Genomic DNA, 13,897 nt, shown 5'->3' on the forward strand with positions numbered 1-13,897 from the left:
TGTTGCTCACAGGACAAAGTATTCTCAAGCTAGTTAAGGTTTGGGAAGGCTACTTCCTTATCACTAACTGGTTTCTCCCACTCACAAAGTCAGTGGGTTCATCTATCAGCTGCCAAGAGGCCAAGCTCCACCCTGGGGAGTATATGTAAGGAGCATGCCAGTTCTCCAACCTACAGTGATGTTCCAGCCCTTTTTTCCCACCTTCAAGACCCCAGCAACAAAGTCTGCAATATTGAAATGGTGTTTTTTGGGTTTTTTTAATCATAATTTTTTTAACTTCTAGGAAATTTGGAAGCCAAAGAATAGCATAGGAGGGAAAATCCACTATTACCCAAATAGAACCTCTATTGATAAACTGTATTTTATGGTTAAATTTCTTTACAAAAAAAAATCTGTATATTGTTTGTGCCCTATTTTTTCTCCACTTAAATGTTGCAGGAGCATCATTCTCTCATTTTTTTTCCCCTGTAAATACTTTCGCTGCAAAATACCTTCATTTTGAATTAACCAGCTTATCTTAACCTTCCTCCAGTCCCCCACTAATATTAGAAGGGAATAAAAATGTGGATCAGGATGTTTTATATCATGGAAAGAGTATATGACCCTTTTAAGGCTATTTTCAAACTGCCTTTCAGAAAAATTATATGGTCATCAGTAGTTTGATCATGACACGCTCTTTTGAGAGAAATGTCATCAGTTTGAGAAAATGTAAAATTCTGTGAGGTTGAACCACCCTTTGTTGGGGAATGAAGGGGTACTGGGGATTGAACTCGAGGTTACCTTATCACTGAGGTACATCCCTAGTCTTTTTTTTTTTTTTTTTTTTTTTTTTTGAGATAGGGTCTCACTAAATTGCTCAGGTTGGCCTCAAACTTCCTCCAACATAGTTGGGATTACAGACATGTACCACCACACCCAACTCTTGAGCAATCATTTCAAAATGCAAATCTGATCATGTAAAGCACCTATTGCTTAGTTTTTCTTTGCATAATATATTGCCTAAAAAGCTACAAATCTTCATTCCAGCCATTCTAAACTTAAAGTTGCTGTGCCATCTCTGGCTGGGGAACTTTTGCACCTCCTATTCCATCTACCAGCTCATTCTTTCTCACCTTGACTACTTACTTTTTAGTTCTTAGCTGGAGTGTCATCTCCTTCAGGAATTCTCCCAGGTCACACTTATGTCATAGTACATCAGATACTCGGAATACCTCATAGCCCTCCCCTCTGTACTCATGTCAGTTATACAATATGTACCTGTTTGTTTTTTCCGCAATAGTATATAGCTGCATTAATGTAGGTGATTTTGCTTATTCTCTAGTGTGTAACATACATCCTCTATTGAATAAATGTAGAATAACATAACCTAAACTGCTACTGGATGATGAGTCTTTGGTATCTAAGATGAACTGATGTATATAGAATCCAGGTAATAGTTAAGACCACTGAAAGGTCAAAATGAAAACAAGGCAGGGAATATAAAGAAGTTTTGAGTTTGGTGCAAAAGACTACTTGAAAGAATGGTAACAGGTGAAAAGGGCCAAGAATTCATTTTAAAAGGCTTCGAGATTAAAGGTTTAATACCTCCAAGATGGCAAATATGGGGGTACAATTAAGAAGTAATAAAATGGTACTGGGAGTGTGACTCAAGGGTAGAGCACTTACCTAGTATTGGCAAGGAAGCCCTGGATTTGATTTCCAGGAAAAAAGAAAATAAAGGTCGAGAGATGGAGAAAAAGGGGCATGGTCAGACATGATAAGTAAACCTTCCTCCCCCATGCAAAGTGAATCACGTCCTCTTTACTTTATTGCCTCCTCTGTAACAGCTGTTATCACATTACTACATGGGTTACTACATTAGTGTTTATATGTGAAATCAATGTAGCACATCCTGTCAAGCACGGACTTTGATATCTACCAATCCTAGATCTGAATCTTGGCTCTACCACTAAGTAGCTGTGCAGATAAATGTTAATCCTTTATGCATCTCAATTTTCTCAAGATTAACTAGAAATGATTTTATTTACAGAGGTATACAAAATGAAATGTTTCACAGTGACTGGCACATACTGAAACTTTAATAAATGGGCTATTATACTTTCCATTAGAATATTATGGTTATGATCAAACTTCACTATACATGTGAAAATCAAAGAATTCCTGCCACATAGTAGGTGGGCAATGTTTGATGTACTCAATTGTTCACTAAGACATTAAGAACAAAAACTAATCTATTCGGTGCCAAAATCAAAGGTGGAATTAAAAATAGAATATAAGTGCAGGTACATGAAGGACTGAACCCATGGTAGGACTATAAATCAATATATTCCCTTTAGAGAGCAATTTAAAATGTGCATGTTCTGCAATTCAATGTAACCTAGTACACAAAACAGGTTATACCAGTAAGTCACAAAAGGTATTCACTAAAGCTGTTTCTAATAGCCAAAACCTGTACATAAATGCCACATCAGCACAGGAGCATGACAGTCATTACACAGAACACGGCACATCTGTATCTAATGATGTTGGAATATATCATCAACTTATCAAAAAAGACTAGAGATGAGCAATTTAGAATACAATTCATATGCTAGGGGAAAGATCCATAAAACCTTTTTTCCTACAACCTGAAAAACATTTTTATAAATGCACTGAAGAGTAAGAATTATACAACAAGGGCTGGGGATATAGCTCAGTTGGTAAAGTGCTTGCCTCGTAAGCACAAGGCCCTGTGTTCATTCCCCAGTACTGCAAAAAAAAAAAAAAAAAAAAAAAAAAAAAAAAAAAAAAAAAAAAAATTATACAACAAATGTGTGCATAACTATTTTTAATTTTTTATGGGAAAATCACTGCAATACATACACACACACGTCTATGTATGTGTGTTTCAAAGAAAATACACCACCATTAAAAATCATCTTGTAGAGTAATTCTGATCCAAATTCTCAATATATCAGTAACTGAAAAAAATAGGTTACAACATAGGTGCAAAATAATCAGCATTAAAAAAGTCGCTACCTTTGTCTTAGGTATTTTTCTCCTTTTGTTTTTCAGTCTCTCTTTTACAAATTTACTAACAGCTTTCTAATTTCCTACAATAATTATGCAATTAGAAGAAAAATTCTGTTAAAATAGATACTTACATTTAACTCTAAGCTTGCTTTAGGAGCATGCACATTGATGTAGCCATGATGCTAGTGACTCCAATATAAACACAAGAAATTCTTCAATGCATGCTTGGAAAGAGGGTTATAATGAAGTAAAAGTAATCATTTCCCAGAAAACTTAATAAAATGGTGAAGACACTACTTTGTTTATCAAAAGAATTTATTAGAAAATATTACACACTACATATTTGTTAAAGAGTATTGTTTGGGCAGACAGCACTCCAACCTCATACTACAATGTCTCAGACCCTGGGGCAACCACGGTGCTTCTGAAGCAACATCTTTTAGATGGAACATTCAAGTAGTACACAGTGTGGCTATTTAAAGGAAGGTAATGGAGAAAAATGTGGTAATCACCAGAACAACAACAAAATCACAAAACTTTTGGAATGTTAAAATAACAGATAACTACTATTTGTTTCAAAATTCTAGGCATCTCTATAGCCTAAAATATCAGTCACTGACTCTAAGTAACAGGGACCAAAGTCCCAAAAATCAAGTCAACAGTAAATCTTAATAAAGGAAAAGAGGAATCTGTAACCCCATAAATTGTTTTTTGTTAAGCTTGTGCACAAGCAAAATTAATGTGAATTTCTGAAAAAAAAAAAAGGGAAATGTTAAAGAAATGTATATCTTTTAACACAGAACATGCATTTTCTAATTCATTCTTGAAACATTTAAAAATTTTAAAAGTTTAAATTCTCACCCAGTAACATTCTTCCTTATTTTAAATGTAGTCTAATCAGTGCCCCAACCAGATATGGAATACACACTTGTTATTTTCAAGAATGGTGGGAATACTTCATGAGAGTTCCACCAAAGGTATGAGGCTTTAGTTATTCCCCATCTCCTAACTTTTCTTCAAAACTTATTTTACTTGTTTGCAAAAGTCCAATGGCATAAAGCAAATTATAAAATGTTACCCAGTTCCCAAATGTCACCGAGATAAAATGCAGGGAAAGCATGCATTGCATGATTTAACCAGCTCAGGCACAACAATTTGCCACAAAATTTTCAGTGTGAACTCAGATTGCAAGTTCATACCATTATTTGACGAAGTTCTAAACTGAAACAATTGAGGAGGTGTACATTGATATTTGAAACTTTCTTAATATTTTATTAGAAGAAATACTTCCAAACTTCTTTCCCCATCATAATCTAAACACAAACTTGAATTAAAAATATATATGTAATTAAAATACTATATTACAAATGCCCAGAAATGTAGAATGAAGATCAAAAACTGCTTGGAAATATTTTTAGAATTACAATCATAACCTAACAAAACTAACTAGCACAATCAATATGGGGGCCAACATTTCCAAATATTTTGCCTATCAAAGCTAGCACCAGGAAAGTATTATGCACAAAAAACCGAGAAACAGATCATCCTAACGTTAGAAAAACACAGTTCTACAGAGTATTGCTCTTACTAGTTTAGCTAGTAAAAGGGTCTCACTAGAGGCATACATGTCCACTAACATCTGAATACCTTTCCAATTATTTGGTATCTACTGAAAACTGTTACTGGAATGAAAATTTATCACAGAAAGCAGTCATTTTTCTTTCAAGATGCCAATTTAAAAAATGGCACTATAAACATTTTAAACTTACCTTTATTAAAAATTAACATAATCTAGTACTTTAAAAAAAAAGTAACAAAATTCATAGTCCCTGAAAGGCTAATCAAAACTCCATTACTTCATTTTCCTCTTCCTTTGTCAAACACAGGTTTCAATGTTTACAATTTCACAACATGGCTAATAGCCATCATATGATCACAGAATAAATCAACACTTCATTCACTATAAAGCATTTGAGGATTTCTTAAATGTGAAAAGAATTTTATCAGTGATTAGACAAATAAGCCACAACCTGAAGCTACTAAGTGCATCTTGTAATTCTACCTTTATCCCAAAGAAGGGAGGGTCACCACTTAACAGAAATTCTCCAGTTGTCACAAATAATTTATCATCTCTGGTGGATAGAAGATATTACAAAGGAACATAATTCCTATAAAATCAACACTGTTTTCAAATTGGTCTTCTGAATTCAACAAAGCTTTGGACTGCCAAAGTTGTACCTAACAAATCAAACTGCTTTATCTCAACTGGAGAAGAAAAAAGGCACAAAAGAAAAACAAGCAGCATAACCTTTATTTGGCGATACAACAGATAAAGAGTGTCTCAAAGTTTTGAACACTAAATTTTACTTATGTGATAATTTGTTTTCTATCTAAGCAATTTATTCAGATATGTGCTTTAAAAATACACATTAGGAACCCTGCAATTGGTATGTTCTGTTTAATATTAGAAATATTTTTCATGGTGATACATTATTTAACTTTCTATAATTAAGGGGGAAAGTCATAAAGATCATACTTTATTTTTTAGTCTGACAGAATAAATGTATTTTATATATATATATATATCTTCCAAAACCAGTGCACTTAGAAGTTTCTAATCTATGCACTCCATTATTCTAATCAAAAAGCTGTACATCTTCCAGTATCCACACTATAACACAGTCCTAGTAAAAATGCACAATTCCTTTAAACCCTTTTCTCTCCCATGAATTTGCTTTATTTGAGGGTGAGGGGTTGGATATAGAAGTTGCAGTGCAGATCTATATTTATTTAGAACAAAACATTATATCCTACATTAAAAAAAATAATTTTATCAAAACCAAATTTCAGTCACAGTTATGTATGATTTTCAGTTAATGGTACATGTTGAAATTGCACTTTGCAGATATCTTGACAATGTCCTTTATAGAGCTCCCCATTTCAGCCTATGTTTTTTTCAGCAGACACAGGTTCCTCCAGAGTTTTCTTTTGGCTCCCCTTCCGTGAATATTTGTATTTGTCTACATACGCTTTAACCAGATTTGCCACTTTGGTAGAATTTACTTCTCCACTCTTACTATGACAAACCTAAGAGAAAAGGGGAGGAAAACTTTTTTCATGCTTAAAGGGATTAAAGCAAGATGGAAAGTTTTGTGAAAACAAATAACCACAGAGAGACAGTAACTTTCATGTTGCATCTCTCACATGAACTTATTCAAAAGGTAAAAAGCAGACAAGAATTAGTAGGAGCTAGCTTTTATTAATTAAAATTAAGCATTCCTCTATTAAAATAGAGGTGGTTCAAAACAATACGCCCAGAGCATCACTAAAGCTATAACTTACTTTATCTACTGCTTTCCGTACAATCTCTTTATATTCTTCCTTGGTGATATCTTTATTTTGATAAAATGGCTTAATGGCCAATTTTACCTCCTGTGCTGCTTTTTCTTGAATTTGCAATTTCTGATGAGAAGAAAATGTATAATTATTATCTACCAATCACATACTTTCAAAAATTTATTTAAGAATGTAAAATTGAAAATACTGCACACTGACATTTTTACAAAAGTACTTAAGATATTAGTGTAACAAACACAAAACAGTTATTTACTAATGCATGCATCAAATATTGATAAAAATAATTATGTAATATTACCAGTAATTCACTAAGCATCAACACATTCCATTAAGTAATAATGGAATTTAAGACCACTAATTATAATTTCCCTTCACCACTGCACAACAGACAACTAATTTTTTTTTTCATCTTTATCATATAGAGATTTATGTAGGTTGCTCTCAACTTTGAACTTGCCTTGTCTGTCTTCGAGCTATCTGCGCTGGCTTCCACTGTAACACTTACTTTGCTTTCTGCCAATTTTACAGCAGCATTAGAGGCTTTGCTGTGACTTGATGACGAAGTATTACCAGAACTTGGTCCCTGAACTGTTTCCATATTTCCTGGGGCTGCTGTCGGAGCAGGTAAGACTGGTGTACTCATGTTATTACCTACATGAGAAGCACTAGGAATACCCTGTTTTAAAGAGTTATCATCAGTTAATGGATTACTTGTAGTCAAAAGAAATCTATGAGTCATGTATTAGAAAAAATATTAAAAAACAAAATGATTCAACCTTAAGAACTTAAACACAAAAAGATTCAAATTATGAGACATGCGTATTTTAGATCATTTATATATTTATATATATATATAAATATATATAAAGAGCTGTTTCAAGAAAAACGAGTAACATTCTGATGTTAAATTATATATGTGTATTACAATGTTCTCATGGCAACATAAATAAATGAGAAAAACAGTATTTAAAGAGTTATATCTTTCCTGCAAGAGTCTTTAGAAATATTAATTAAAGTAAATGTCCCTACTTTAAGGACTGAAGAAAATGAGGCAGTGATGTTAAATGGCCTACAGTCTGAGTTCACAGAAAAAGATATTAAGAACCCAAACTCTAAAATGCCACTTCTCTACTCTTCCAAATAAATCTTATTGTCATGATTCTAAAATTTCTAAGGTAGATATAAAACTATAAGCAATGCAATCCAAAATTATTCAAATTTTCTCTCATAAAGGCATTTCTTTCTTTTTTAGCATAGTAAATTCATGAAAATGAAACACAGATGATAATGGGTAATGAATAGCTTATCTAACATTTGTCCAAACATGGCAATAAAGCCTTATCGTAGGAATCACTAATTTCCACCACCCTGTCCCAAAAATTCAATTAAAACAGGGAAACATCTTAAAGCACCCTCCACTCTATGCTAGTTTGACTCACATTTTGGTCTCATTTCCCACCCCTTGGCAGTACTGGAAATTGAATCTAGGGCCTTGTGCATGCTAGGCAAGCAATACCACTGAGATATATCCCCAAATTTGCACTCCTCCTGCTTCAACCTCCTGAATAATGGAATTACAGGCATGCACCACCACGACTGGCATTATGTAGTCTCCTTTATCTGACAAAAAACCCTGTTGAATAGAAATAATAGCATACATGTATCTTGCATGTTCAATTAATTTTCCTATTGGGGGCTGGTGGCAGCAGTGTTGAAAAGGATAAAGAAAAAAGGGATTATGAAGGTTTATTAGCAATAAATTTTTTTTTTCTGGATGCCAAGAAGCCCTTTCTTGAACATTTGCCCCTAAAAGTTAAAATATTTATAATGTTGATATATAATATTTATGTTGATTAAACTTGAGTTGCTAAAAACATACCTGCAACTGCTTTCCATCTGGCTGTGAAGCAAGGTAGCTGACTTGTTGGGATGGCGGGGGAGGGGGTGGTGGTGGTGGCAGTCCCTGAGTTACACTGGTAGGAGCAGCTACCTGCATGAGAGGCACTCCTGTGTGGAGATGCAAGGGTAGCTGAGGATGAATGTTAAATGGATTGCGTTGGATGTTCATCAAAGGGGCATGAACACCCATTGGATATGGGAAGATATTCATAGGCTGGTGTGCATTCATTTGTTGCTGAATTACGTTCATTTGTGGTTGCATCATATTTATAGGTAGCTGAGAACCATCAACTTGTTGGTTTGTTTGGTCTTTTAGGTTAGAATCTATTAAAAGAAAAAAGGCTTGTGAAAAAAAAGTTACAAATCTCTTCAGAGAAGCAAAGAACCAACGATTACAGTAAAATTAAATAGCAAGACTCAAGAACACCAAAACCAATCTCTAATTATTTAATCCTGTCATGTCTAAAATAATGCAGAATGGTTTTGTAACTAAGAGAAAATGTTCAAAATTATTTTTAAGAATAAGTTCACATAATAACATACATGAACATTAGTGAAGAATCAGTAATTCAAGCTTACTAGTTAAAAAAGGTCATATAAAAATTGATTACTAAATTACAAGTAAAGTTAATTTTTAATATTTTGAACAGGTTTTTTCTTTCATGATCTTCACAAGAAAACCAAGGAAAGATAAATATTAGAAAAGTGATTTGTATGAGAACAATGATCAATAAAAATTCAAGTGTACACATTTGAAATAAATGTTAACAGAAGTTAAATTCCATATAGGAACCTTCCAAACACTTCTATGTAGCGGCACTACATAATATATTTAAGACATTAGCAAATGGCAAGATTTAGAGAATGTGTGGGGTTTAAAAAGAAATACTGACATATGTATGTATGTATATATGTATATTTGTGTAATGCAAAATGACTTGTAAACAACTTGGGTTCAGTTTAACATAAAAACTACAAATAAAGATCATTTCAATTTATACAAATACTACATTTATAACCTCTTTCTTCAAGTAAAATACTCTCAGTAAGTAAACAATATGTTACCCTGTTCAGTTGTTTCCTCTTCTTGTCTCATCCATCCAGACTGTGGACCTGAAGAATTCCTCCCTCGTCGTGAATAATAGTTTTGTACATCTGCTGGCAAAGTCTTTCTCACAGCCCAACTAGATGCAGATGTCCATCCTGATCTATCTGCTGGTGTATCAAATGAGAACTCTTGCTCACTTTTTCGCTTATAGGGTGGCTGTTCCATATACTTGAAAGAATCATTCCCTGAACTATTTGAGTTCCCTGAGAGGGGTTTTCGGTTTTGCCACCTATTTTCATTCTGATCTGTGTAGGCAAAACTACCTCTGTAAGTGCCTCTGCCACGGTTACCTCTACCACGGTTCGACATCCAACCTGAACCAAAGTTTTTGTTCCAAGAATTCCCTGAATTTTCATTTCTATTTTCTTCCCAGTGGGAATCTTTCAACTTTTCTGAATTTCTGGTCCTTGGATCAGGCCCAGAATTAATTTTTTCAGTTACCCAACTGGGACAGTCATTTCTATGTTTGTCAGAATTTGGATCATCAACATCTGAATTGATGTCATTTTTTTCTTTTCTAGTATTTTCATTCTGCTTCTCTGGGTCATTCCTTCTATACCTATCATTTCCTCGTGGACATCTCCAACCATCATTTGTCCATCTTTCCTTCCACCGGGGAGAGTAGCTATCTCTTTCATTTCTACTAAACGATGAACTTTTACTTTTTGTTCTAGACCGTAATGGTGACCTAGAACGAGATCTGGACCTGGACCACCGTCTAGTTCTCCTTTCTCTATCACGTTCTCTCCTCTGCCCATCATTTTCTCTTTCTCTGCTCTGGGACCTCGATTTTTCTCTTGAGGAGGAATCTTTCACTCTTGACTGTGATCTTTGGTTCTCTCTAGAAATATCTCTTTTGGGGGACAATGATTCAGATCTTCTGCTTTCCCTGGCACTCTCTCTTTTTGGAGACCGAGACTGAGAATGCCTCCTTTCTCTTGCCATATCCTTTTTGGGGGACTGAGAACGAGATTTTTTCCGTCCTCTAGCAGATTCTTTCTTAGGAGATGGTGATCGAGATTTCCTGCTTTCTTTTCCGGTATCTCTTTTGGGAGATGGAGACTGAGACCTCTTCTTTTCTTGTGTAGGGTCTTTGTTGGGAGACCACGTTGTAGATGGAGAATGAAATCTTGATCTCCGAGTACGAGGCTTTTTGACTTTATCTGTTATATCTATTGGGCTTTCAGATAGCTGAGACATAGTTTCAACCTTTTCATTTACAGGATCAGAAGATGGCATATTTTCAGAACTGTGTGCCACAGAATTTTCATTTAATTTTTTAGTATCAGCATTTACAGATGATTCAATTTCAGATTCATTTTGGTCACTGCAAAATGAATCACACTCCATGGGTATCATTTCATTATCATCCTCACTGAAATGTTTCTGTATCTGCTCTATGTCTGTGTTGGGCAACTCTAGAGATCTGGGAAGTTCAACCAGAGATTCAGTATGTTCTTCTAAAGATTTGTCCAATTTGGTGTTAATGTCATTTTTTAATAAATTGTTTTCAGAGTCTTGAATGTTATCCAAATTTTCATTTTGTGCAGTATCACATGTTGCGGCTATTACTGCATCTTCATTGTCAACATGTGTAAGTAACTGAACCTCTGCACTCTCAAAAGATTTCACGTCTGCTGTTTGTATGATTTCACCATCTGAAGATTCTAACTTGGGGCTCTCTACAATCTCGTCTGTTTTTACTGAAGAATCATGATCAATAATTCCTTCTACAGAACTTTCTACTATGTCTTTATTAACCACTGACTCTGCATTCTCAGATTTCTCACCTAGGGGACTAGAGACAGGTTGGTGTATTTCAATTTCAGATCTTGAACATTTAAGAAAATCATTTAGAGGATGATCTGAACATAAAACTACCTTTACCTCTGATTCTGAAGATTCAGATATCTGATCTTGATTTTCCAAAGGATCACTTCCTTTTTCAAAAATGTCTTTAGAAAGCTCACTTTCTAAACACAAAACCTTGGCTTCTGTATTTGTACTCTCAAGTTTATTTTCTTCCTTCTCTCCAACTAGCACAGGAAGATCTCGAGTAGATTCAGAATATGGTTCTTTTTGCTCTACATCACGATGCTTGCTATGTTCCTCACTTTCCTCTATTTGTTCACTGCAGCTTTTCAAACCATTAGCACACTGATTTTCTACATCTGTCTGCACAGAACAAATGTTACTACTTTCTACATCTGATTGTTGCTCTTTCTCTAACACATGTGGTGTGTCAGATTCTGCTATTTCTTCCTCTACTGAATCACTAGAAGATGATTTTTCAGGGGGAGGTATAGAACTCCGGAGTTTCTTTTTCAGTATAGGTGGTTTTCTTCCTCTTCTTATAGGCTTCCGTTTTGGAGCTTGTCTTTGCTTTTCTGGCTCAACTGGAGAGGAAACACTTACAGAAGGGTTACTGTTACCTGGGGTATCACACCCAGAATTACTTGATACTGGGGATCTCTGAGACTGATTGACAGTCTCAGCTCTTGTATTACGTGTAGATCTCCTTGTAGGAGTTGTTGTTGCAGGTTTTCGTCTTGATCCTCTAGTATTTGATGTACCAGAAGTCTGCTTCTTTTCTTCCCCTTCCTGGGTATGTGTTAATGTGTATTCCTTGCAAAAAGTACCTGATACGATAGAAAACAAAATTTAAAAAGTATTTCAAAAAATGACAATAAGTTTGGCTTAAGTTAATTTTAGTATGAGAATGGGCAATATAGTAAAAAATTACTTATGAATCAAATTTTAAATAAATGCATAGTTACTAACATCGAGTAATACAGGATTTCATCAGCTTTTAGTAATGCTATAGAAATAAGCTATAACTGCACTTGAATCCATATGGGCAACTTTATAAGGGGGGAAAGTAAAATGTTTAGGTGGGTACCTGCTATTAGTTTAATGAACTGTTATTATCTAGGCAAAAAGAATAATTATCAAGTTAGCAATAAATACACAAAGATTCAGACTACTTCTTCACAAATATTAACATATGCTACTTCTAAAGATCTATGGTTTAGATACAAAAGCCCTAAAAAAGAAAGGAGACTTCTTTGTTCCCCAAAGCCTGGAGTTGTAATTTCAAAAAATTCTAAAATGGATTTTGTAGTTGGAACCATTTTTTTTTTCTTTCCTCCAGTACTAGGGATTGAATCCAGAGTCTCACCACACATGTGAGGCAAGAATTCTACTAGTGACACACATTTCTAGTCCTTTTTATTTTATTTTGAGAAAGGGTCCAAGTTGCCCAGGCTGGCCTTGAACTTGTAATTCTCTTGCCTCAGCCTCCCAAAAAGCTGAGATTTCAGGCATATGCCATCACACCCAGCCTGGCTCAAATTTTTGTTTTTGTTTTAATTGACAGATAAAGATGTACGTGTTTACTGTGTAGAACACAATATTTTCAAGTATAAGTACACTAGGGGATGACTAAATCTAGCTAATTAACTATACATTATTGCAGTTATTATTATTGCACTGAAAATACTTTATAACTACTCTTAGCATTTTGGAAGATTATAATATATTATTAACTATAGTCCCCATGTTATACTCTAGGTCTCTTGAATTTACTCCTCACAACTCAAATTTTGGATCCTTAAGCAATATCTCCCCAGTCCCACCCCCCCAACTACCACCCCATCTCCTGAAAACCACATTCTATTCTTAACTTCAATGAAATAAACTGTTAGATACCACGTGAGTGAAATCACATGGTATTTGTCTTTCTGTACCAGTTTATTTCACCTGGTATAATGTCTTCCAAATTCACCCATGTTTTTGCAAATGACAGGATTTCCTTCCTTTTAATGGCTGAACGGTCCATTATATGTAATCTGAATGCATTCATACAGATATGTATGTATACAGACATACAGTGTACATACTTACAAGCATATTTACACTCTAAGTTGGAATGATTTTCAAATCAAGTCATTGTCCGATTTATATAAATATCTGAAGTTATTAAAACTTACTTAAGTCATTAATACTCAGATTACTATAAAATTGGAAGAAGCTAATAATAATAATTTTTTAAAATACAAAAAATTTTCACAAACTTTACCAAAATTTTCTAAAGATATGGTACTTGTTGGAAAAACAGTTCTTGGCAACACAGAAGATATGAGAGGAAGAACTTCTGTTTCAATATCCCAAGGAATAAAACCAATTCTGAAAATTCAAAACAAAATAAAGACATTTGTGTTTAAATTGTTTATAAAATTAGACCAGCAATTAAAACTAATTCTCCAAATCTGGTTAGCAATACTAAAATACAGTGCATAAACTTTTTTGCCCAAGTAACTAAAAATCTAAATTCAAGATTATTCATTGCCCAAAGTTGGCTACCAACTGGCTGCAAAGAAAAAACATTGAAAAGCATGTTTGCATGTTTTTTTTTGTTTGTTAAATGAATGTAAAGAGATGAAAGCAACCAAGTACAAGCAGATATTTCTCTTTCAAGTACTTTAATATTGTTAACATTTTTCCGTATTTTTATTGGCACAC

General features: G+C 34.2%; 1 protein-coding gene across 3 annotated transcripts in view; it reads right to left on the reverse strand.

Annotated features, from left to right (window-relative positions):
- Positions 1-5,301: 5,301 nt before the first annotated feature.
- Positions 5,302-13,897, reverse strand: part of SCAF11 (SR-related CTD associated factor 11) — a 70,941-nt gene continuing 62,345 nt past the window's right edge. For 2 of the 3 annotated variants that reach the window (XM_079139496.1, XM_079139498.1), the window contains 6 exons: positions 13,455-13,561; positions 9,334-12,015; positions 8,249-8,592; positions 6,827-7,045; positions 6,355-6,474; positions 5,302-6,099 (listed from right to left, as the gene is read on the reverse strand). In XM_079139496.1, coding sequence (XP_078995622.1) covers positions 5,953-6,099; positions 6,355-6,474; positions 6,827-7,045; positions 8,249-8,592; positions 9,334-12,015; positions 13,455-13,561 — 3,619 coding nt within the window. In that variant the 3' untranslated portion in view covers positions 5,302-5,952. The remainder of the gene's footprint in view (positions 6,100-6,354; positions 6,475-6,826; positions 7,046-8,248; positions 8,593-9,333; positions 12,016-13,454; positions 13,562-13,897) is intronic. The other variant, XM_079139497.1, reaches the window with a different exon arrangement.

The sequence above is a fragment of the Sciurus vulgaris genome (assembly GCF_902686455.1).
Source record: "Sciurus vulgaris genome assembly, chromosome: 5".
Taxonomy (NCBI): Eukaryota; Metazoa; Chordata; class Mammalia; order Rodentia; family Sciuridae; genus Sciurus; species Sciurus vulgaris.